Here is a 23,864-nt window from a genome sequence, read left to right as displayed (position 1 = left end):
CTCTTTCTTGACTAGTTACAGCTAATTTAGATCCTATCATTTTGTATGTATAGTTTGGGTTATATTTTCCAATGTGCATTACTTTGCATTTCCCAACATTGAATACCACCTGCCTTTTTGTTGCTAAGTCACCCAGTTTTCTGAGATCCATTTGTAACTCTTCACAGTCTGCTTTGGACCTAACTATATTGAATAATTTTGTGTCATCTGAAAATTTTGCCACCTCACTGTTTATCCCTTTTCCTAGCTCATTTATGATCATCCCACTATTCCATTTTTTATCCATCTTCAGCCTCCTCTGTTTCTTCCTACAAACTCACCACTGTTTGTGCTGGGGCCTTGTCCCCTGAAGCTCTATCATTTGGAACAGACTACTTAAATCTTCTGCCTCCCTGTCTAGTTTCATATGTCACCTGAAGACATTTGCTCCCTTGTCTATATCTCTTAATTCCCCCCACCACCACCATTGCAGATATTTTTACATTAACTTTGTATCGTTTAACTTTAGACATTGTTTGTGTGAAAGATGTTATACAAAATAAAGTTGTATTGTGCACTATTTAGATTTAAAAAAGGGAAAATGATCCATGAGAAAAGCATCCAGCATGCACAACAATCCTGCTGGACCTAATAATTTTGCCTAGAAGTTTTTGCATGTTAAAACTAAGTTTGTCTGCATGAGAGCCTGCTAAGATAGCAATTCTAGGAAAATCATTTTGTGCTAAAATGTCTGCAGTTCTACTACTCTCCGTTACTACTGTGAGGTATGTCTACACTACGAAATTAGGTTGAATTTATAGAAGTCAGTTTTTTAGGAAGCATTTTTATACAGTCGATTGTGTGTCCCCCCACACAAATGCTGTAAGTGCATTTAGTCGGCGGAGTGCGGCCACAGTACCGAGGCAACTGTCGACTTCCGGAGCGTTGCACTGTGGGTAGCTATCCCACAGTTCCTGCAGTCTCCACAGCCTATTTGAATTCTGGGTTGAAATTCCAATGCCTGATGGGGCAAAAACATGGGCAAAAACCCCCTTTGTTGATTTTAATTCCCTGTAAGCCAACCCTGTTAGCCATGTTGTCAGTCGCGCCCTCCCTCCGTCAAAGCAATGGCAGATAATCGTTTTGTGCCTTTTTTCAGTGCAGACGCCATAGCACTGGGAACATGGAGTCCGCTCAGATCACGGCGGCAATTATGAGCACTATAAACACTGCGTGTATTATCCAGCAGGATATGCAGAACCATAACCTGCAAGAAAAGCAAAACCCCGGAGGAGGCGACTGCAGCGCGGTGACGAGAGTGATGAGGACATGGACATAGACTTCTCACAAAGTACAGGCCCCTGCAATGTGCACATCATGGTGTCAATTGGGCAGGTTCATGGCATGGAACACCGATTCTGGGCCCGGGAAACAAACACAGACTGGTGGGACTGCATAGTGTTGCAGGTCTGGGACGATTCCCAGTGGCTGCAAAACTTTCACATGCGTAAGGGCACTTTCATGGAACTTTGTGACTTGCTTTCCCCTGCCCTGAAGTGCAAGAATACCAAGATGAGAGCAGCCCTCACCGTTGAGAAGCGAGTAGCCTTCTGGAAGCTTGGAATGCCAGACAGCTACCGGTCAGTCGGGAATCAATTTGGAGTGGGCAAATCTACTGTGGGAGCTGCTGTGATGCAAGCAGCCAACACAATCACTGAACTGCTGATATCAAGGGTAGTGACTCTGGGAAATGTGCACGTCATAGTGGATGGCTTTGCTGCAATGGGATTCCCTAACTGTGGTGGGGCGATAGACGGAACGCATATCCCTATCTTGGCACCGGAGCACAAAGGCAGTGAGTACATAAACCGCAAGGGGTACTTTTCAATGGTGCTGCAAGCACTGGTGGATCACAAGGGATGTTTCACCAACATCAACGTGGGATGTCTGGGAAAGGTACATGATGCTCGCATCTTCAGGAACTCTGGTCTGTTTCAACAGCTGCAGCAAGGGACTTACTTTCCAGACCAGAAAATAACCGTTGGGGATGTTGAAATGCCTATAGTTATCCCTGGGGACCCAGCCTACCCCTTAATGCCATGGCTCATGAAGCCGTACACAGGCACCCTGGACAGTAGTAAGGAGCTGTTCAACTATAGGCTGAGCAAGTGCAGAATGGTGGTAGAATGTGCATTTGGGCATTTACAAGGTCACTGGTGCAGTTTACTGAGTTGTTTAGACCGCAGCAAAACCAATATTCCCATTGTTTTTACTGCTTGCTGTGCGCTCCACAATATCTGTGAGAGTAAGGGGGAGCGTTTATGACAGGGTGGGAGGTTGAGGCAAATCGCCTGGCTGCTGATTACGCGCAGCCAGACACCAGGGTGGTTAGAAGAGTACAGGAGGGTGTGGTGCGCATCAGAGAAGCTTTGAAAACCAGTTTCATGACTGGCCAGGCTATGGTGTGAGAGTTCTGTTTGTTTCTCCTTGATGGAACCCCTCCACTGGGTTCACTCTACTTTCCTGTAAGCTAAGCACTCTCCCCTCCCACTTCAATCACCGCTTGCAGAGGCAATAAAGACATTGTTGCTTCACATTCATGCATTCTTTATTTATTCATCACACAAATAGGGGGATAACTACCAAGGTACCCTGGGAGGGGTGGTGCAGGAGGGAAGGACAAGGCCACACAGCACTTTAAAACTTATTGAATGCCAGCCTTCTGTTGCTTGGGCAATCCTCTGGGGTGGAGTGGCTGGGTGGCCGGAGGCCCCCCACCGCATTCTTGGGCATCTGGGTGAGGATGCTATGGAACTTGGGGAGGAGGGCAGTTGGTTACACAAGGGCTGTAGCAGCGGTCTGTGGTCGTGCTGCCTTTCCTGCAGCTCAACCATATGCTGGAGCATATGAGTTTGATCCTCCAGCAGCCTGAGCATTGACTCCTGCCTTCTTTCAGCAAGCTGATGCCACCTACCATCTTCAGCCTGCCACCTCTCCTCGCGGTCATATTGTGTTTTCCTGCACTCTGAGATTGTTTGCCTCCATGTATTTTGCTGTGCTCTGTCAGTGTGGGAGGACAGCATGAGGTCAGAGAACATTTCATCGCAAGTGCGGTTTTTTTGCCTTCTAATCTTCGCTAGCCTCTGGGAAGGAGAAACATATGCAGCTGGTGGAGGGGGAAAAAAAGCGAGAATGGTAGTTAAAAAGACACATTTTATAGAACAATGGGTACACTCTTTCACAGTAAACCTTGCTGTTAACATTACACTGCACATGTGCTTTCATTACAAGGTCACATTTTGCCTTTTATTGAGGGTATGTCGGTTTGGTGTGAGAGATCACTCACGCAGGGCCAGGCAACAGAATTCGGCTTGCAGGCAGCCATGGCTTCTTGAACCTTCATAACATGTGGGAATGGTTTCAAAGAGCAGCACCCTCCTTTCCCATATGAAGTAGCCGTTGGGTTGGCCATTTAAAATGGGTTGGCAATTTAAAAGGAGGGGATGCGGTTTCTGGGTTAAAGTGCAGCAGAAACCCAACTAAGCCCCCCCCTGCCCCCCTCCACACCCAATTCTCCGGGATGATGGTGTGGCTAACAGTGGGGAAGATTTCTGTTCAGCCACAGGCAAACAGCTGAGTAGGAATGGGCAATTCTGCATATCCGCTTACTACAAGCACCCTATTTCAACTAGGTGACCAAGAATGATATCACTCTCCTGAGGATAACACAGAGAGATAAAGAACAGATGTTTGAATGCCAGCAAACACCAGGACCATACACTGCAATGCTTTGTTCTGCAATGATTCCTGACTACATGCTACTGGCCTGGCATGGTAAAGTGTCCTACCATGGAGAACAGAATAAGGCTGCCCTCCCCAGAAACCTTTTGCAAAGGCTTTGGGAGTACATCCAGGAGAGCTTTTTGGAGATGTCCCTGGAGGATTTCCACTCCATCCCCAGACCCGTTAACAGACTTTTCCAGTAGCTGTACCAGCCGCGAATGCCAGGGCAAATTAATCATTAAACATGCTTGCTTTTAAACCATGTATAATATTTACAATGGTACACTCACCAGAGGTCCCTATTCCACCTTCAGGGTCTGGGAGCCCGCCTTGGGTGGGTTCGGGGGGTACTGGCTCCAGGTCCAGGGTGAGAAACAGATCCTGGCTGTTGGGGAAACCAGTTTCTCTGCTTCCTTGCTGTGAGCTATCCTCCTCGCCCCCAAAAACGGCTTCCGTGTTGCCTCCCACTCCTTGGATGGAGTCAAAGCACTGAGTTGGGGTAGTGGTGGCTGCACCCCCTAGAATGGCATGCAGCTCATCATAGAAGCGGCATGTCTGGGCTCTGAACCGGAGCGGCCGTTTGCCTCTCTGGTTTTTTGGTAGGCTTGCCTGAGCGCCTTAATTTTCACGCGGCACTGCTGCGGGTCCTGTTATAGCCTCTGTCCTTCACGCCATTGGAGATTTTTTCAAATATTTTGGCATTTCGTCTTTTTGAACAGAGTTCTGCCAGCACAGATTTGTCTCCCCATACAGCGATCAGATCCCGAACCTCCCATTCGGTCCATGCTGGAGCTCTTTGGCGATTCTGGGACTGCATGGTTTCCTGTGCTGATGGGCTCTGCAGGTGAGCTTGCCACGCTGACCAAACAGGAAATGAGATTCAAAAGTTCGCGGGCCTTTTCCTGTCTACCTGACCAGTGCATCCAAGTTGAGAGCGCTGTCCAGAGCGGCCACAATTGAGCACTCTGGGATAGCTCCCGGAGGCCAATACCGTCGAATTGTGTCCACACTACCCCAAATTCGACCCGGCAAGGTTGATTTCAGCGCTAATCCCCTCATCAGGGGTGGAGTAAAGAAATTGATTTTAAGAGCCCTTTAAGTCGAAAAAAAGGGCTTCGTCATGTGGACGGGTGCAGGGTTAAATTGAGGTAACGCTGCTAAATTCAACCTCAACTCCTAGTGTAGACCAGGCCTGAGTCAGCTGTCACACCATATATTACATTCCATATTCTTCTGCATCTAACACCAGCCCCCCTGGAAGCTTACTTTTTGTTTGTTTGTTTTTTTTAATGAAACACAGTAGGCATGGAATTTTGTAGATGTCTTGGGACACAAGGTATGATGGTTCTGTAGACATTGTACCAAACTAGGTAGTGAAGACTTCAGGCAGACAGTAGTATCATTCAAACTGTTTGTGTACTGCAGTGTGAGTGTTTGACTTCTTTGTTTTGACACTGTCAGAATAATGTCTTCATTAAATTGATTATACATATATGTATGTGCAGAGATATCTCTAAAAAAAGAAAAGGAGTACTTGTGGCACCTTAGAGAGCTGTAGCTCACGAAAGCTTATGCTCAAATAAATTGGTTAGTCTCTAAGGTGCCACAAGTACTCCTTGTCTTTTTGCGAATACAGACTAACACGGCTGTTAGTCTGAAACCTGAGATATCTCTCTCTCTCTTTCTCTCTGTCAAAAGATGGAATGAATTTTGCCAAATGAAATTTTAATATATTTACACTATTTTAGAAGTTTGGTGCTCCTTCGAGAAATCAAACTACCTTTTTGCTGGTTATGGAAAATGCGTTCCTGTGACTGCCTGTTAGAGCTGCTGACATTTTTTAGACACTGGAATTTCTGTCTTACAGAGCTTATTTTCTAGCCAGTGTCCCCAGGCATCTAAGCACAGTTTCTTCCTCTTGCACATCTGACCTGATCTCAGAACTTAAGCTTAAGTGTATATGGCAAGAGGCACTTCCTTTTTCTGTAGGGTCAGGAATCAGTATACCAGGCATATCTAACATAAGAACAGCCATACTGGGTCAGACCAAAGGTCCATCTAGCCCAGTATCCTGTCTTCCATCAGTGGCCAATGCCAGGTGATTCAGAGGGAATGAACAGAACAGATAATAATCAAATCACGTTTTCTTCTTTTCACTAATTTGTTTTCCAGATGTCCATTTCCTCAGTATTTCCTTTCTGTACTCAATGTACTGGGTGCAAAGACATTTATAGTTACTTTCTAACTTTGTTCTCACCATTGTAAAGGGTACAGTCTGTAAAGGACAAGTCATCAATTCCAATGTCTCCACAGAAACCGTCTCCCACAGTACCTTCCACTAAGATCTAGGGAAACAACAATTATGAAACCATTTGTCAGCATATAGTAGACTTTCACTTCTCATTATATATTTAATATCAATTGATAGAAGAGCCATTTACTATGTTTCATGATTTTAAAATGAGCTTAAATTTGTTCTTGTGGAGATACTGTATTTGGTAACACTTCATGAAAGAGACTAATCATTATCAATGCTCTCTGGTGTTCATATTAATCACAGTGAACTACGACATTAATGTGGTTGGTTATACAATCACATTTAAATCCACTGAAACATTGTGACGTAAAATGATGGCAAGATGGTATAATAAGTGGCACATTATAATTAGCTCTTTTAGTAGTTACTGTAATAACATTAATCATGTTTAATTATTTTAATAGTTATGTGAATAAGTGATATACTTTTATGAGAATCCCATTAAACTGAAAATAATTAGATACACAGATATACTCTAGCAAACTTTAAAGAGAGGTACATATTTTACTAAATGTCATTAAAATAGCAGATATTTATGCATCCGATGAAGTGAGCTGTAGCTCACGAAAGCTTATACTCAAATAAATTTTTTAGTTTCTAAGGTGCCACAAATACGCCTTTTCTTTTTGTTTATACATTTACTTCTCATTGCCAAAATATAGAACAAATTAGTATTCAGAATAAACAACAGGCAAGAGAATTAGCTTCTTTCCTTTTGACTGATTCAGAACTGTCAAACACTGTGATGTCACAACCAATACAGTTACAGAGACCCTGTCAGCTTCAATTTTCTTAATTTTAACTTTCCTTTCAAAAATTCCTTGTTTCTTATAGAGTTCCCTTAAAATGCTATCTTCTTTTCAAAAAAAATTTACAAGGCTTCCCTGTTTCCCTGTTGGATGTTTACCAAGGTTAGAGCTTGCTGAAAAATGAGAACTTTTTTTATTTAAAAAGGGAGAAAAAAATTCATTTCAGTTCTTCCCCCCGCAACAAGGTTTCCAATTCACCCCAATTGTAATGATCCAACACCCCCCTCAGAATCCCCAAAACATTTTAAGTTGTCTTGCAGGGTGCAGTTGTCTCTCCGCCAAATTTATGGTTCAGTCACACTGAAGATGCTTCCCATGAGTGACTGGATCAATTACTAAGTAATATAGCCTTTGCCACACTTACTGTCCCGATTTTCTTACCCTACACGGGAAAAGCTAATAACCCGAGTATTCCAGGAAAAAACACCATTGTTAATTACTGAAATAACATGCACACAGGAATGAGTTTCCACGAAGCCCATGAAATGCTAGTTAAAAACTCAAATGCCAGTCTCAGCACATGACATTGGAGCTCAATATCCAGTTCACACAGAGGAACAAAGTATAAGTGGTAACCAGATGCCACAGCACTGCTTCACAGTACTACTAAAACATAATGCTTTTGCAATAATATCTAAAACTGCAAAAACAGAACATTTATTTCCAAAAATTTATGAACCGCAATTCCAAATAAAGTCACCAAAGATATGTGGTAATTGTGTGGAAGTATCTTGATTAAATGTCAGCAGCATTTTGAATAAAGCATCCTGGCATCAAATGCCATCTCAGAAATATACATTTGGATATTATGCTTTAATTCTTTTTTGTCCTATAGTTAATTAGCGGTTGTAAACCATGTGCAGGCAGCGTCCCCAACAACAAAGAAAAAAGAATGATGGATGCTTGTTTTTACTCTCTAAGAGAACCACTGTGATAAATAAACCTCAGTATTGATGCAAAATGGTTATAATTAAATTATTATAATTTATTCTTATAATATTAGGTCATTACAAACTTGTCTGTGCCTTTACTGAATTTCAAGAGATACCTACTCTTCTGCTATGCCCACAATGCATGGAAAATATAACAACATTACCGTATGTTTTTGGTTGCTTATGTTATTAAATAAGATATTCAAATTAATTAAAGAAATTTCAGGAAGCTTCTGCTTTCTGTTCCATAGTTAAAAGTCTCATGTGTCAAAGGAAGGTGACACCTCCTTGGCCATTAAACCATGTTTACTACATCCACGCATTTATGAAGACTCTAAAATACAACTTTTATAACTACTAGAGTACTTTGTTTTAATTCTATACTATTTCCATTTTATACTATGTTTTAAAGTATTTATTGGTTATTGCAATTTGTGCTTTGTACAAAATACTTAATAGAAGAAGTTTTAATGGCCAGTTGTAAATACTATAAACAACAGGTCATAAATCTAAGGAGAACTGGAAGGAAAAAAAAGGTAACAGACAACGAATTGTCTTTATCAAAAAACAGACCACCACTCTGGTCTAAAATATCATCATTTGGCACAGATATGATTTTTAAACAACAGACTTTGAAAAATATTTTTGTCCTGACTTTAAAAGAATGCAAGACTGTGTGTGTGTGGAGGGGTAAGCATGGGAGATTTATCAGAAGCCATAAAACATTAAAGAGGGCTTTCCTACCCCGCCCTTTGCAGGAAAAAGATTCTACTTAAACCTACTCAAAAGGTACTCAAGAATTTTCCACTCTCTGCCTTAATTTTATCACTCATCACACCTCTCCCTGCTGTCTATAGGAGCAAGACTGCTAAGAAGAATGAAGTCAGAGGGCAACACCAAACAAACAACCTCACTGCTAAGATTTTAACATGGATAGGTGAGACAGTTAGCTCAAGCACAGCCACAAAATGAGTATGATTTATTAACACAGGTTTCCTTGCTAATTTTGGTCATAATTTACCAAAGAAGAGCATGCCCACCGGAGGTAGTCTCATTCTTAAAGGGAGGCCCATCTCTGTTAAAAGCTCTCCACATACAGGGAGACATACAGAAAAGAATAAAATGGAAATAACAATTGTTTATCATTTGTGTTCCATTTTGTGTAATATCTTTTCTTTCTTTAATAATAAAACAGTCATTATAATGTTGATGATTATTATGCCTGTTTTTAATTATGGTGTCCCCTCAGGCATGGCAAAGAACCCTATGTGATTAAAATAGTGAGAGTCACGTCCTCTAAAGGAGCAGGGATCTACCTTAAAATACGGTAAAGGCAAGGAAGAGGATAATGTAGCAGTAGTAAACTGTTAGCGATGCTCTTACTACTGGAAAACATACAGATTGAGGCCTGGGGTAAATTTCTTTTTTTGCTTTAGATATGCTTCTACTTTAGCCTCACAAATATGAGCTTGCATATATTTGATGGTTTAAGGCTTGATTGTGGACTTACCATAATCCCTGAGTAAAGGGCAGCATGTAATTGCACTGTAGTTGTAGGGCCCTGGTCCTGCCCCCATTGAAGTTAATAGTAAAATTCCCATTAACTTCTATGGTGCAGGATCAAACCCAAAGAGGAGACCAAGTGGCATGTAATCTCCATCAGAACTTTACCTAGTACAGATTAGTTCCCCTGTGCATTAACTCAGCTGCAGTAACCAGGGTACTGAAAACTAAGCCAAGGCTCCTTCCATACCCTAGTCACTTGAATGGAAAGGGGAGTAGCCCATCATCTGTCTCACCCATTCAGGGGTTTTTGCTCACCTTTATGCCCCTGTAAGAATATGTGTACAATGCACAATCCTGCCCACAGTCCACATGAAAATTGCAAGGATAGTTTGCCACTAGGATATCATGTCACTGAAAATAACATTAAATCTAGATAATGTTTATCACTTATATAGTACTTGACATGTTTAAAGCACTGTGCAAACATTAAATAATTAAGATGCTGCTTCCACTCTGATGATGCATATGCTTCACAACATCAAAGACAGCTATCCAATAAAAGGAACAGGTACAAAAATAGACAGCAATTTATTTATGGAACAATGGTCCTGTAGACAAAACAAGTACTGAGTTGCAAGATGACACTCATTTGTGATTTCTCACTGACTAATGCACTGCATGCTGTTTTAGTTCTTGGTGAAATTAACTAATGTGTGCATGAAAGTTTTTTTTTTTAAAGCACACTTTTGAAGAGAATATTAATTAATCCAGCATAATGTGTGCCTAAAATGAAAACTTCGAATAAAAAACCCAACAGAATCATTGCAAGAAAAAAGTCTCCTGTCCTTTCAATGTGGAGCGTTACTTTCCCCCATAACACACACAGACACATAAAAATCATATCCTAAATAGTCACCCATCCTTTTGTTTTTCATTTAACTTAAAACGGAGCCCATATTACACCTCAATAGTGTTCCTTAGTCCTGGCATTATAAAAAATGCACCATGACAGGACAAATCAGGATAGCCATTTTTAGTGAACACCACACAACAAGGTATATAAGTAACTTGCCAACACTCCAAATTCAGTCGTGTTCAATTTTAATCGTCCTTGTTACACCCTGTTGTGATACTGAAAGACCTAATGTAAATCTTTCAGTGAACTGTAATTCACAGAAAGAGAGCAGGAGTCCTGCAAATTAGCAATGTAAACAGGTTGTGTATTTTTTTTTAAAGTGTTTTGTCTGGTGAACCTTAGCTCAATATTTTTTTCCTCTGCTAATTCACTACCTTAAAGAAAAAAAAATAAAATAAAATTTGAATTTCTTGGAAGGCTTCTTTAGTTACTCAGTGACTAGTATCCTGGGTTTTTGCATAAAACATTATTCAAATTATTTCTTTAAAATAACACAGAAAATGTAGGTGTTTGTTTGGGGAAGTATCTACTAGACATGTTAATTCAGTTGTGCCATAGGGTCAACCACATGAGTTCAGACAAACTTCACAGTGTAGTTCTAACTCAAATAGATTACAGATCCTTAATATGAGACTTTGATTTATCCTTGGGCTTTCTAAAAGAACAGCTGTTCAAAGCACTGAGGTTGTTTTAAGTACTACTCTGTATTTGCCAGTTTAAAAGTGGAAACAGGGTCAGTTTCTGATCTAGTTTTGTAATATATAGCTGGGTCTATGTGAAACCTTTGTAAATGTTTACCACTTTTAAATTAATTTGCCAGCTGAAACTCTTCAAACTGAAAATGCTATTATAAAACAATCTGCAGGGAACTTACCTACCATGAAGCTCATTTCACATCTCACTTATTATTTGAATGGGGATAAATAGTTCCTGATTTCTCCAGCTCTAGTAACTGCTCAATCCAGGTTGAATCAAGGTGTACTTGCTGAAAGGCAGATCTAAGGGTACTCTCTGGGGAAGTGGGAGCCCTAGGTTCAAGTTTCTGCTCCAGAGTTAGGATTCAAACCTCAAACTCCTACATCCTAGGTGAATGCCTTAAGGTTATGATGAGAGCACCACTACAACCTCCTCCTACATTTATATTAATCTAGCCCTTCATTTCCTTTACTTTTCTTAAAATATCTAAAACAAAATATTTTGTTTCAGGTTGAAGCATTTTTTCCCAACTTTTTCAATTTGCTGAAAATTCCAGAAATAATCAGTTTTTGTTTGACCTGCCAGAACAGAAAAAAAAAGTCAGTTATACACAGCTCTGTATTTATGTGTGTTGTTGGATCAGCACCAGAGTGCTCAAGCCCACAATGCACAAAATATAGCTCAAGTTATATAACTTCTTTCTCAGCCTATTGTATTTACACTGTCAAGAATATAATGGAATAGAAGAAAACTGGTGCCTACAAACTAGAAGAGTCATATTTATGTAAAGCTTTATGAATGACTAAGTGGCAAATACAAATGAGAAGTCCTTGTGGCACCTGAGAGACTAACAAATTTATTTGGGCATAAGCTTCCATGGGCTAAAACCCACTTCATCAGATGCATGGAGTGAAAAATACGGTAAGCAGTATATATAATATGTATCACAGCACATGAAAAGATGGGAGTTGCCTTACAAAGTGGGGGGTCAGTGTTAATGAGGCCAATGCAATCAAGGTGAACGTTGCCCATTTCCAACAGTTGACAAGAAGGTGTGAGTATGAGCAGAGGGAAAATTGCTTTTTGTAGTGACCCATCCACTCCCAGTCTTTATTCTGGCCTAATTTGATGGTGTCCAGTTTGCAAATTAATTCCAGTTCTGCAATTTCTCATTGACATCTGTTTTTGAAGTTTTTTTGTTGAAGAATTGCCACTTTTAAGTCTGTTATTGAGTGTCCAGGGAGATTGAAGTGCTCTCCTACTGGTTTTTGAATGTTCCAATTCTTGATATCTGATTTGTGTCCATTTATTCTTTTGCGTAGAGACTGTCCGGTTTGGCCAATGTACATGGCAGAGGGTCATTGCTGGCACATTATGGCATATATCGCATTGGTAAATGTGCAGATGAACGAGCCCCATTCCTGGCCAATGGGAGCTGTGGGAAGTGGCGGCCAGTGCGTCCCTCCGTCCTGCCACTTTCTGAAGCTCCCATTGGCCGGGAACGGTGATCCGCAGAGCTGCAGGCGGCCATGCGTGTGGATGGTCAACATCTGCAAAATGTCTTGCAGCCTGCAATCAGCTTACCCTGATGGGCCACGTGCAGCCCACGGGCCGCAGGTTGCTCACCACTGCCCTAACAGCATCCCAATGGAAGAAGATATCATTGTAATCTGGTAGTGAGTTTTAACTGGCCTACCCAGCTGAATGTACTCCAACCCACTAATGTCATATCTGGTATCTAGAAGGTGTCATGTGAACTATCAATATAAAGCTAATAACATACTGATCATTAATGTAAGTAGAGTCAGGATGAGCTCCACCCTGACATCTGGTAGTGAGTTGTGGCAAGCTGTGGAAAAGAACTTCAGGGGCTGATCTCATTTGCATAGGCACACCCACCCGGCCTAGCATGAGCCCATAGCTGCCCAAATGGTCACTTTGGCTGCTGTGGGATCCCCAGTTTCTCTGTTATTGGGGCAAGAAGAATAAATTGTTATTATCCTGATTATGTGAATCAAGGACAGTGGAACTGTACTTGGCCTTTTGTTATGATGGAGGGACTCGCCATCAACTAAGTAGAACTCACTAGGCAAGGGACATGGGTTCCAAAACTCAGTGAATTGAGAGAGGCTGGGGATAGGTATTACGACCTGGTGGTATGGGCCCCTGATGAGGGCCCTACATGCTAATTGCATCTCCTTCTTCCTCCACTGTGGAACGTCAGAGCTAATTTTGATTCTATTAGGAGTTAGTTACAGGCTGCTGAGCTGAATTCACTTTGGGCCAATGGTGCACAGCACTGAGGCTCCCCTACTACAAGCTGAAATCACTAAGTGTTATGTTAAGTAGTGGAGGAGCCTGAAGATATATTATAGAGCAGGTTGTGGGATAGCTGGAGCAGCTCATGGGACAGCTGGCAGAGCAGAGTGGCTGGTGGAGCGGAGCAGTTTGCGGGATGGCTGGAGCAGCTCACGTGTGGGGGCTGGCAGAGCAGAGCGATTTGTGGGACGGCTGGTAGAGTGGAGCGGAGCCCCATGGAGAGATGGGGCAATCGGCTTTGGACCACGTAAGGTGCCCCTTAACTCTCCCATTTCCACCCAGGTTGGGAGGTAAAACTCTGCAGCTAAACTTTCGAACTCTGGGGCAGCACTGACCAGGGGAAGAGACTTTTGGGTTGTTGGACTTTTGGGACTTTGGGTGACTTTTGGTTTGCTGGACTCAAGAACCAAAGGGAAAGGACACAGCCCAATTTGCTTGGGATAGGTTTTGCTCATAGGTTGTGGTATGAATCCTTTTTGATGGTGTTTCCCCAACGTAATGTCACATTGTTTCTCTCCATCATTAAAAAGCTTTTGCTACACTCAGACTCTGTGCTTGTGAGAGGGGAAGTATTGCCTCTTAGAGGCGCCCAGAGGGGGTGGTATATATTTGTCCCAGGTCACTGGGTGGGGGGTTCGAGCCAGTTTTGCATTGTGTTATTGGAATGGAACCCCTAGATACTGAACCCGGCCCTTGTTGCTGCCGACTCTGATGGGCAGAAGGGTTACATTAATATTATTGAATGGTGAATGTACAGAGGATAAATTCAAAATTAGAAACACATTGGAAATTATGTTCTTAAAATATGTCTGCCAGGCAGGGCTTAAGTTACCCCACCCTAGACAAAGGAATGTTGTTCTGCTATCTGGAAGGCATTTTCAAGGTACATTAAGAGACAATGGGAACACAATTTACATCAAAAGTAATCAGGAGCATCAAAGTCAACAAGGGAAGGAGACAGTAGGGGAGAGGAGTTTGCAGGAACAGATCAATTTGCATTTTAGCAAACATGGGCGGGGGGAGAGCCGAGGGGGGAGAAACCAGCATGAAACTCCCTTCACCTCTGCTGGAATCAGAGCACTGAAACAGAGCTGCTTAACACACAGACATTCAGGCCAGGATTCAACTCAGAAGTTAAGTTGACCCAGCTACATCCTCACCCTTGAGGGACATAGTTAAGCTGACCTAATCCCCAGTGTAGACAGTGCTAGGCTGATGGAAGAATTCTTCCATCGACCTAGCTACCACTTCCTGGGGAGATGGAATAACTGTGCTGATGGGAGAACCCCTCTGTGACTATAGTGAGTGTCTACACTGAAGTGCTGAGCAGCACAGTCATAGCATTTCAAGTGTAGACAAGCCCTCAGTGCATGCTTGCATGCTGGCTGGAAGCATCCAGTCAAGAGAATTACAGCAGCAGAACATTCTGAGGTGCTCATGGTTACAAGGCAGGCCCTCACTAGTCTGGATTGTACCGCAGAATGTTTTTCTAGTTAGCTAGCTGCTTTAAAATGATCTATTTTCATCTTTGGTGTTAAGAAACATACCTTTCAGATTGGAGATATTTTGTCAGTCCCATTAAATACCACAAGTGAATGCTGTTAAATTGTAAACACATGACACAGCATTAAAATACTGGGCATAGGCAGGTGGAGTGAAATTTCACTTTGTCTTAACTGTTCTGCTAATCAGGTCTCTCAATTGGCACAATATGCCTCTCCTTGCATGTGCCTCTTTTTAAATGTTTAAATTAAAGTGTAAACATTAATACTTCACACAACATGTACTGCTCTTTTTTCACTTGAGAAGGCTAAATAGTCTACAAGAATGTACTCATAAGCAACATAAAAATATCTACGGCTAACTGGGTTTTCAGTGCAATTAGCACCCTAGGGAAATCAGATTTTTGGCAGCCCCTCCAAAATATAAGCAAATTTATTCCCTTGGAACTCAAAATGCGTCTATTCATTTCTGATATCGTGGACAACTGGCCTAGTCAACCAATGCTAAGGCTGGTCCTCAGTGATATTCTAAGTTTGTCAAGGATATATTCCAGTGAAAAATTCATGGATGAGTTGTGGTAGCAATCTCATGACTTCTGAGTAGCAAAACTATGGGGAAAATCATAAATAAAACACACAATGGTCAGCATTTAAAAGTCAGCATTTACCAAGAGCTAGCAGATTGTGGTATCCGGACTACTTTTGAATAGGGAATATCTGTAGTATCTCAGGTTTCAGAGTAGTATCTCAGACACTAAAGCACTGTAACTGTTGGCAAACATTGATGTTTAATGATGACCACTGCAAGATTATCAGAATTGCCATATCAGACAAGAGTACTGGCATGGCCGGCCCACAACATTTTGGCACCTGAGGCAGGGAGCTCAAATGACGCCCCCATATCCCCTTGCTTGGGCCAAAACTTTGAAAGGTCTCAATTCTGCCTTCTTCCTGTTCTACTCCTCTCATGGTACTGCTCTGCTACCTACCCCAATAAAGGAGAACTAACAACTTAAAATGCCTTGTTCAAAAATTTTAAGTAACACTTAACTTGCAAACACCAGAACAGCAAATGTAACTTTTCTTGTCTGCATAATAAACACTGGCATTTTTATCTGTTTGAATAATCAAAGTGGTGCTTTCCTTGCCTTCTTGGCTTCAAAGATTTTCTTGCAAGGCCAACCAGCCTCTCCTGTGTCATTGTGGAGTGCAGATGTGTTTTTATTAACTTCAGCTTGGAGAAGCTGCGTTCTCCACGGGCAACTGTTACAGGAAGTGTTAGAAGTATGCACAGAGCAACAAAAGCATTTGGAAAGAGGGTGGTCATCTTATTTGTGCACATATATTCCAGAACAGCCTTTGGAGTTGATCCTGCTGAAATGTATCTTGAAAGGGCTTTCAGTTCATCACCTATATCACTCGTATCAATAGTACGCATGTCATCATGTGTCAACATTGTCTGTCGTGCCCTTCATTGCTGGTGTAGGTCTTCTTCAGGAATACTGAGGAGTTTTGGAATATCATACAACATCCCAAATATACTGCTGTGTTCCTTGAACTGCATGAAATGTTCTTCAACTGACTGTATTGCACAATCAAGCACCTAGTTAAAGAATTCAACTTTGAATTGTTGTTTGGGGTCTCTTATGGGATTATCCCATGCCACCTTCTTAGGTGACTTGTATTCTTGAATGGGTGGGAAAATAGCTTCAGTGCGAAGTTCCTCTGCCAAATTCTGTGCACTCTTCAGAACATTCTCAAATCCCTCATCTGACCGGTGAGACCGTATGTATAACTTTGCTTTGTCCAGTTGTTTCATTGCTCCAGATATATCAAGGTCAACACCTTGGAGTCTCTTGCTTACAACATTTATTTCAAACAGTATGTCATGCCACAACACTAAGCCACACAGAAATTTGAAGTTATGTATGTTTCTGGTGATTCCATTTCCCTCTGCCACTGTTATCCTACGAACAGTTTCTGTCATAGCATTATCCTCCATAATGACAATTATGGCATCATCTATCTTCCCAATTTGGTGTTTGATAGGCTTTATCACCTCCACTTGACTTTCCCATCATGTGGCACGTGGTGGTTTCAGTGTCAGAGAGGATGCTCCCAGATGTTGCTTCAAAATTTGCCATCGATGAGTTGATGCAGAGAAAAATACATAGATGCTTTGAAATACATTAAAAAATTCAGCAGCCTCACTAGAAACTGATGCTGCATCACTGACCACCAAGTTCAATGAATGAGAACTGCATGGGACAAAAAAAGCTTGAGGGTTTAACTCTTGGCTCCCTGTCTGCACTTCTCTGTTCTTTCCTCTCATTATCATAGCCCTGACCTCTCATGTCAGCTATCGCAATTCCTGTATCTTCCAGCTCTTTAAGAAGCACATATTTGTCATACCAGCTCCTGTAGTATCAGCAATGTCAATAAATTCTAGAAAATGTTCTTTTACAGTCACCATTGCAGGGACATTTTCACTAGGTTCTGTTGTTGTTACAAAACGCACCATTAAAGTAATTTGTTCTGTATGGCTACTGTCAGGTGTGCAGTCCAGAATAACAGAGTAATATCTCGCTGACTTCAGATCTGTCACAATCTTCTGTTTGACTTTTGTTGCCAGTAACTGTATGATCTCATTTTGAATTGTTTTTCTAAGGTAGTGGTGTGTATACATTTCTTGGGTGGTGACTCTTCTTAGATGCTCCTGGAGTACAGCAACAAACTCATCCATCAGCTCCACAATTTTAAGGAAGTTTCCATTGTTTGGCTCATTCAGCTGATCTGAAGTGCCATGCAGGGCTTGGTTTTGGGTAGCAGGCATCCTCCCAATGGCAATGAGACTTTTCAGAACATTTTGCCAGTAAAGAGACTCTGATGCAATCTTCTCTTGATGCTGATCATCTATGGTGGCCTTTAACCTTAGTCTCATCTTAAGATCTTTCCACGTATGGAATGCTCTCTGGTGATTTGCTGCCTTCTCATGGCATGCCAGATTTCTAGCCAGATTTTTCCAGTCCTTTGTTCCTGTAGAACCCAATGTAGCTGGAACATTAGACTGGAAGAGTATGCAACAAAAACAGTATGCAGCATTCTGGGTTTATATAAACCATGGCCTCTCCACTTTGTCACCATTGGGAATTTCACACCAGTAATACGTTGGATGGAAACTTCTATTTTCATTGTCTTTGGGGAACATGAAGTGTTTCACTTGCTGTGGCCCATGCAGTACAAGGAAGTCCCTCAGGCTACTGCTCAAGTGGGTCCACAGTCCTGGATCGAGACTTAAGGAACTAAACTCAGCAGCAGCTGTTTCTTGCACCTCCACCACACTCTGATCTACACTTTTCTTCAGGAATGTGCATGGTTACATCCATTTGAGATGGAGATATGGATGCTGCAGTAGCTGCCAGGTGACCTGCACTCTGACTAACTGGAAGATCAGGCATCTCCTCACCACTCACATCCTCACTGGCGCTGGAAGGCTCACCGTGAACATTTTTGTCTATGTATCTCAGGAGAGCGCCTGCCTGCTTAGATAAAAAAGCTTCCTTTGCTTTCTTTCTTTTTCTGAATGCTGCCCCAGAGGGGCGTTTTCTTCTTTCACTCATGACTGATATTCTGTGCCAACTATAGTGGCTCTCAACACTCAATTGAAGGGGACAAATAAGCAGGCTGGTAGTAGGGCCTGAGTGAGGGAAGATATCAGCATCTTAAGGGCCTAACTGGCTCCTACTACTTCAGTTGACTGCCTTTTCTCCTCAAGTGGATTCAGGGAAGCAGCAGGAAACAGGTAGCTCCCTGAGAAGCTGATGTTAATCAGTCCAGGCTTCTGGGGGTGCTAGAGAGGTACATAAGAGGCTCCTCCTCCTCTCTCTCCCTGCAGCTCCTGCTGCTTTCTGTTATTCCCTCTCAACTTTTCTCCTGCCTGCCTGTTATGTCTGTAAGCAGTGTCAGGATGAGCTCCACCCTGACATCTGGTGGTGAGGTGTGGCAAGTTGTGGAAAAGAACTTCAGGGGCTGATCTCATTTGCATAGGCACACCCACCACGCCTAGAATGAGCCCATAGCTGCCCAAATGGTCACTTTGGCTGCTGTGGGATCCCCAGTGTCTCTGTTATTGGGGCAGGAAGAATAAATTATTACCCTGATTATGGGAACTGTGCTTGGAACTGTACGTGGCCTTTTGTTATGATGGAGGGATTCACCATCAACTAAGTAGCACTCGCTAGGCAAGGGTCATGGGTTCCAAAACTGTGTGAATGGAGAGAGGCTGGGGACAAGTATTAATACTTGGTGGCATGGGCCCCTTGGTGAGGGCCTTACATGCTAATTGCTCTTCCTCCTCTCTCCACTGTGGAATATCAGAGCTAATTTTGATTTCATTAGAAGTTTAGTTATAGGCTGCTGAGCTCATCTTGGGCTGACAGTGCACCAGCACTGGGGCTCCCCTACTACAAGTTAAATTCACCTAAGAGCTGAAATCGCTGAGTGTTGTGTTCAGTAGTGGGGGAGCCTGAAGATATATTGTGGAGCAGTTTGCGGGACGGCTGGAGTGTCTTGCGGACCGGCTGGTGAAGCAGTTCGACGCGGAGCAGTTTGTGGATGGCAGGAGCTCCTTGTGGGCCGTGGAGCTGAGCGAAGGAGTTCGTGGGGCGGCTGGCGGAGCGGAGCGCTGCTATGGAGCTGTGGGGCGGTCAGCTTCAGATCATGTAAGGTGCCTCTTACCCCCGTCCCATTTCCACCCAGGTTGGGAGGTAAAGCTCCGCAGATAAACTTTCGAACTCTGGGGCTGCCCTGACCGGGGACAGAGACTTTTGGGGCATTGGACTTTTGGGACTTTGGGTGATTTGGGGTTGCTGGACTCAAGAACCAAAGGGAAAAGGGCATGCCCCAATTTGCTTGGGGTGGGGTTTTTTTGCTCATGGGTTGTGTTATGAATCCTGTTGGTGGTGTTTCCCCAACATAATGCCACATTGTTTCTCTCTGTTATTAAAAGGCTTTTGCTACACTCAGACTATGTACTTGCGAGAGGGGAAGTATTGCCTCTTGGAGGCGCCCAGCGGGGGTGGTATATATTTGTCCCAGGTCACTGGGTGGGGGCTTGAGCTGGTTTGCATTGTATTATTGGAATGGATCCCCTAGATATTGAACCTGGCCCTTGTTGCTGCCAACTCTGACGGGCAGAAGGGTTACATGTCTCTTGTGCCCGCCTTCCTCCAGCACAGCACTCCACCATTTCTGTGCATCTAGAGCAGAGAGAATACATATGCACCAGTAGCAGACACAATTTTCTACACTCTGGGTCCTAGTGCTGCCCCTCCACCCCAGTCCGGCACCCGAGGCAGCCACCTCAGTTCGCCTCATGTTAAGGCCAGCCCTGAGTAGTGGGCCAACCACTCAGCATCCTGAGGCTAATTACCACCAATTGGATGTACTTTTGAGGCTAAAACAAACACTCAGTATTGTTTCTCACTATGCAACATTATACTATGAGGAAAATTTTGTATTGATTCCATCTAATGACCAGTACCCTGAAACAAAGAACTTTTGTAGTAACTACCCTTCCTGGAGAAATATAGGCAATTTTTCTCCTGAAAAGTTTGGGGCTTCTTGTGACAGTTCCTGTTAGAATTTCTTAGTTAGCTACATCTTGCCTTTTACATAGAGTCCCTGAAAGGTCAGGTTCTCTATTTCCGTTCCCCCTCAAAAAATATCATCTTATAGTTTTAGGTGGATTCTTGTCACCACATCTTTCCCTTTAACAATTTGATTACACTGCCATGGTGTTGTAGCTCTTGGTACCCCCATTCAGAGTTGTCCAATCTGGGTGTGTGTGTCAGTATTTATTCATCCACTCCTGCACAACCTCTCCCCACTAACAACAAATTAAGGGCCTTTGAAAATAAAATAAAACATGAAAATTAAGGAATCCATGACAGCGGAGAAGATATTTTGGCTGACCCTCTATGCCATCACTCTGGAAGATTTAGCATAGTAAGATGCAGCCCAGGGAAAAAAGGGGGCTAAAATGTCATGACATGGGCTGCTCTGAGGGCTGGTATGTCCTCCCCTCCCCCAACATATACTAGAACATCCAGGAGCTTCCCAAAGTTACAATGCCCTCCCCACAGATATCTAAGGGCTGCTCCACAGCAGCCCAGAATACTCTGTTCCAGTATATGCTACATGCATTCCCCTCCCACTCCCAGTGGGGCCTCAAGGAGGCCAGCCTGTGGCTCTCCTACGCAAGGCCTATGCCCATGGAAATTTTTCCTCTGGTTAGCTAAGGAGATGTAGTTGGAAAGAGAATCAATCACTCCCTTCTATTCAGGGAGATTCTCTTGATAGTTGTCACAAATATTCATAGTAGAAATTGAGTAAGCTACCAAATCACTCTGTAGAACATAAGGATGGGGGTAAGTGTTCATTACTCGTATATATTGCTTAAACTTATGTACCTTGACTTACACCAAGTTTTGCCTCAGTCATCTGTAAAACTGCAATAGTAAGACAGAATTACCACTTCTACTTCCTGCATGCACACACTAACTCCACCAATTATAGCAAGAAAAGTAGAAAGTTGTGAGCAGAACAAAAAAACCTGGGATGAAATCCTGGCTCCATTAAAATCAATGGGAGTTTTGACATTGGTTTCAATGGGGCTAGGATTAATCTTTGTTTCTTAAAACACACTCTCTCACATCCCTAGCTTGGCTATCATGTGCCAAGAGACTATGAAAATATGAAGTTTTGGTTAAGGCATAGGATTGGAAAAAGGATATTTTCCTAAGCCTTCTACAGCTTTCCTATGAGTCTCTAGTGACATTTTCAAAAATGCCTCCTAGAGCAAGTCAGGAAGGGAAAAAATCCATTAAATGTTTCGTGTTTTACATCAAAGAAGGTAATTTGGGGAAAAATTTTCTGACCAGCTGTACTACTCACAGCACTTTGCATTTACACAGCACTTTTCATCCATGACTCTAAATATTTTATGCAGTTGACCAAATATCATTATCCCTTTTTTATAATCCTTAATTACTAGTAAGGTTTGGGGCAGCATAGGCTTCATTTTCAAAGGCGCTGAAAATCTACAGCTTCCATTGTCTTCACCTTGACAACTGAGGCATCCAAGTGAAAAGCCACTTTTGAATATGTTGATCCTAATTTTTCATTGCCTCAGTTTCTCCATATTCAATTATGTTACAGGTCTGCGTGAAGCTTATGTTTTTTAATAGATGTCATGGACTTTGGGGATCCCTGAATGTCAGGTGCTACAGAAAACAAAGGTTATGTATTATATTGTTTAGCCCATACTAAAAAACAAAACTAAGAAAACTAAGACTGCAAAAGTAATAACTTAAAGCCAGGGAACGGCAATGTTAAGGTTGTACAGGCAATCTTAACTCTGCTCCCATGCATCCATGTTTTAACTGTGTCTTTTACTGCATGAACTCATTTTATATTTGTATTATTGTAGCACCTAGGAACTCTAGTCATGCACTAGGACCCCACTGTGCTAGGCACTGTACAAACACAGAGCAAAAAGATGGTCCATGCTTACAATCTTAGTAACATTTCTTCAGGACCCTTGCCTCAATTAGTGTCCATACTGAACAAAGTATTTTCCCTGCCTCTGATAGTGGTTTCCCTGCTTCACCAACCTTTCTATACTGTTAAATCATCTTTGCCTGAGATGACATTGCTGAAGTTTATAACATTACTTCAGAAAAATACTATTTTTGCCTTTAGAATATATATCATTGCACCAAATGTGTTTACTAAAAGATTTCCACCCACCCACACTTCATTTCAAATACACCAGTTGAACACTCATTATCAAAACAGTCAGTATAGTTTACACAAACAGAAGGATAAACATGCCCATAAAATCCACTTAACTATACATTTATTTGCCATATTCAGTTAAGTGCTTCCTTTCTGCAAAAGCATTTTGGTTTAAATAGGAATAGATTCTGCAGTCCCCCACCTCCCCCTCTTTACTTATCACAAGCTAAGGGGAGAAATTCTTGTGAGACCTGTGCATTAAATACAGTAGCACATCAGGGTTGGGGGTTTCTTTTGGTTTGGTTTGGTTTGGTTTTTCTAATTGGGCTGCACACATGTGAATACTGAGGTTTTGCATACACAGTTGAGACATATATACAAAATACATCTCAGCTTAGACAGAGGAACCCAGTTGCCCTTATACTGGAAATAACACTGTGGTTTGCAGTCCCTTGGTAGATGGCATATCACAGCCATAAATTATTATTATTTCTATTTACCTAATTTATGACAAATATGAAATTAGGTGTCACTGTTCGATGACTGTTCAGTAGACTTTGCAAAATCAGCTGGTGATCTCTGTGCAGCACTTAGTGGTCATGTGTCAACACAACAAAACCACAACCAGTTAGTATAACTGGCCCTCCAACAGGTCAAGAAATGAAGGAGCCTCTTAGCCACAGAGAAGCACTCCTGCTAGTTCAGGTCTGAGGTACATTGACCCAGAAGTGTGAAGAAGCTGGCATTGCCTCTGCTATATCTATTCTGTGGATAAAGAGGGCTTCAGTCTCCAGGGCTGTCAAGCCAAAGATTTTCACCTGCAAGTTGTGATAGATCAGTTGATCAAAATGCAGCATGGAATGAAGACCCAACACTTATACTATCTCATCCAAAGAATACAAATGGAGCATGATGGAGGTAAGTGAGAGGTTAATTAAAGTAATTGTAATCATCTCACTGTTACTTAGTACTCCCCCTACATACTTGTTGCAGGCATCTAGCATCTCTGATATATGTAGATAGTAAGCTATTTGGGGCAGGTGCCATATTTTCACAGTGTGTGTATACAATGCTTAACACATTAGTGCCTCTAAGCAACATAACAACAAGAACAGAAGCAGCTAAAGCTCCATTTTCTAAGTCAAACCTTTTGTCCCCAAGATCAAGCTAATAACTCAAATATCATAACATGAATCTACAACTAATTCTATGGGTAAAATTAAAAAAAAAAAGGAGTGACTGACAATAAATCAGTTTAAGACTGAGCTAATGAGCTAAGTAACTGAAAAACAGTATAATGAAGGTAGA

At 42.2% G+C, this 23,864-nt stretch overlaps 1 protein-coding gene across 1 annotated transcript in view; it reads right to left on the bottom strand.

The window, feature by feature from the left end:
* Nucleotides 1-23,864, bottom strand: part of MALRD1 (MAM and LDL receptor class A domain containing 1) — a 465,892-nt gene that overhangs the window by 310,817 nt on the left and 131,211 nt on the right. The window contains exon 19 of the mRNA XM_078851340.1: nucleotides 6,020-6,107. Coding sequence (XP_078707466.1) covers nucleotides 6,020-6,107 — 88 coding nt within the window. The remainder of the gene's footprint in view (nucleotides 1-6,019; nucleotides 6,108-23,864) is intronic.

Source organism: Lepidochelys kempii, chromosome 2 (assembly GCF_965140285.1).
Source record: "Lepidochelys kempii isolate rLepKem1 chromosome 2, rLepKem1.hap1, whole genome shotgun sequence".
NCBI lineage: Eukaryota > Metazoa > Chordata > Testudines > Cheloniidae > Lepidochelys > Lepidochelys kempii.
This window is presented reverse-complemented; position numbering and strand designations above follow the sequence as displayed.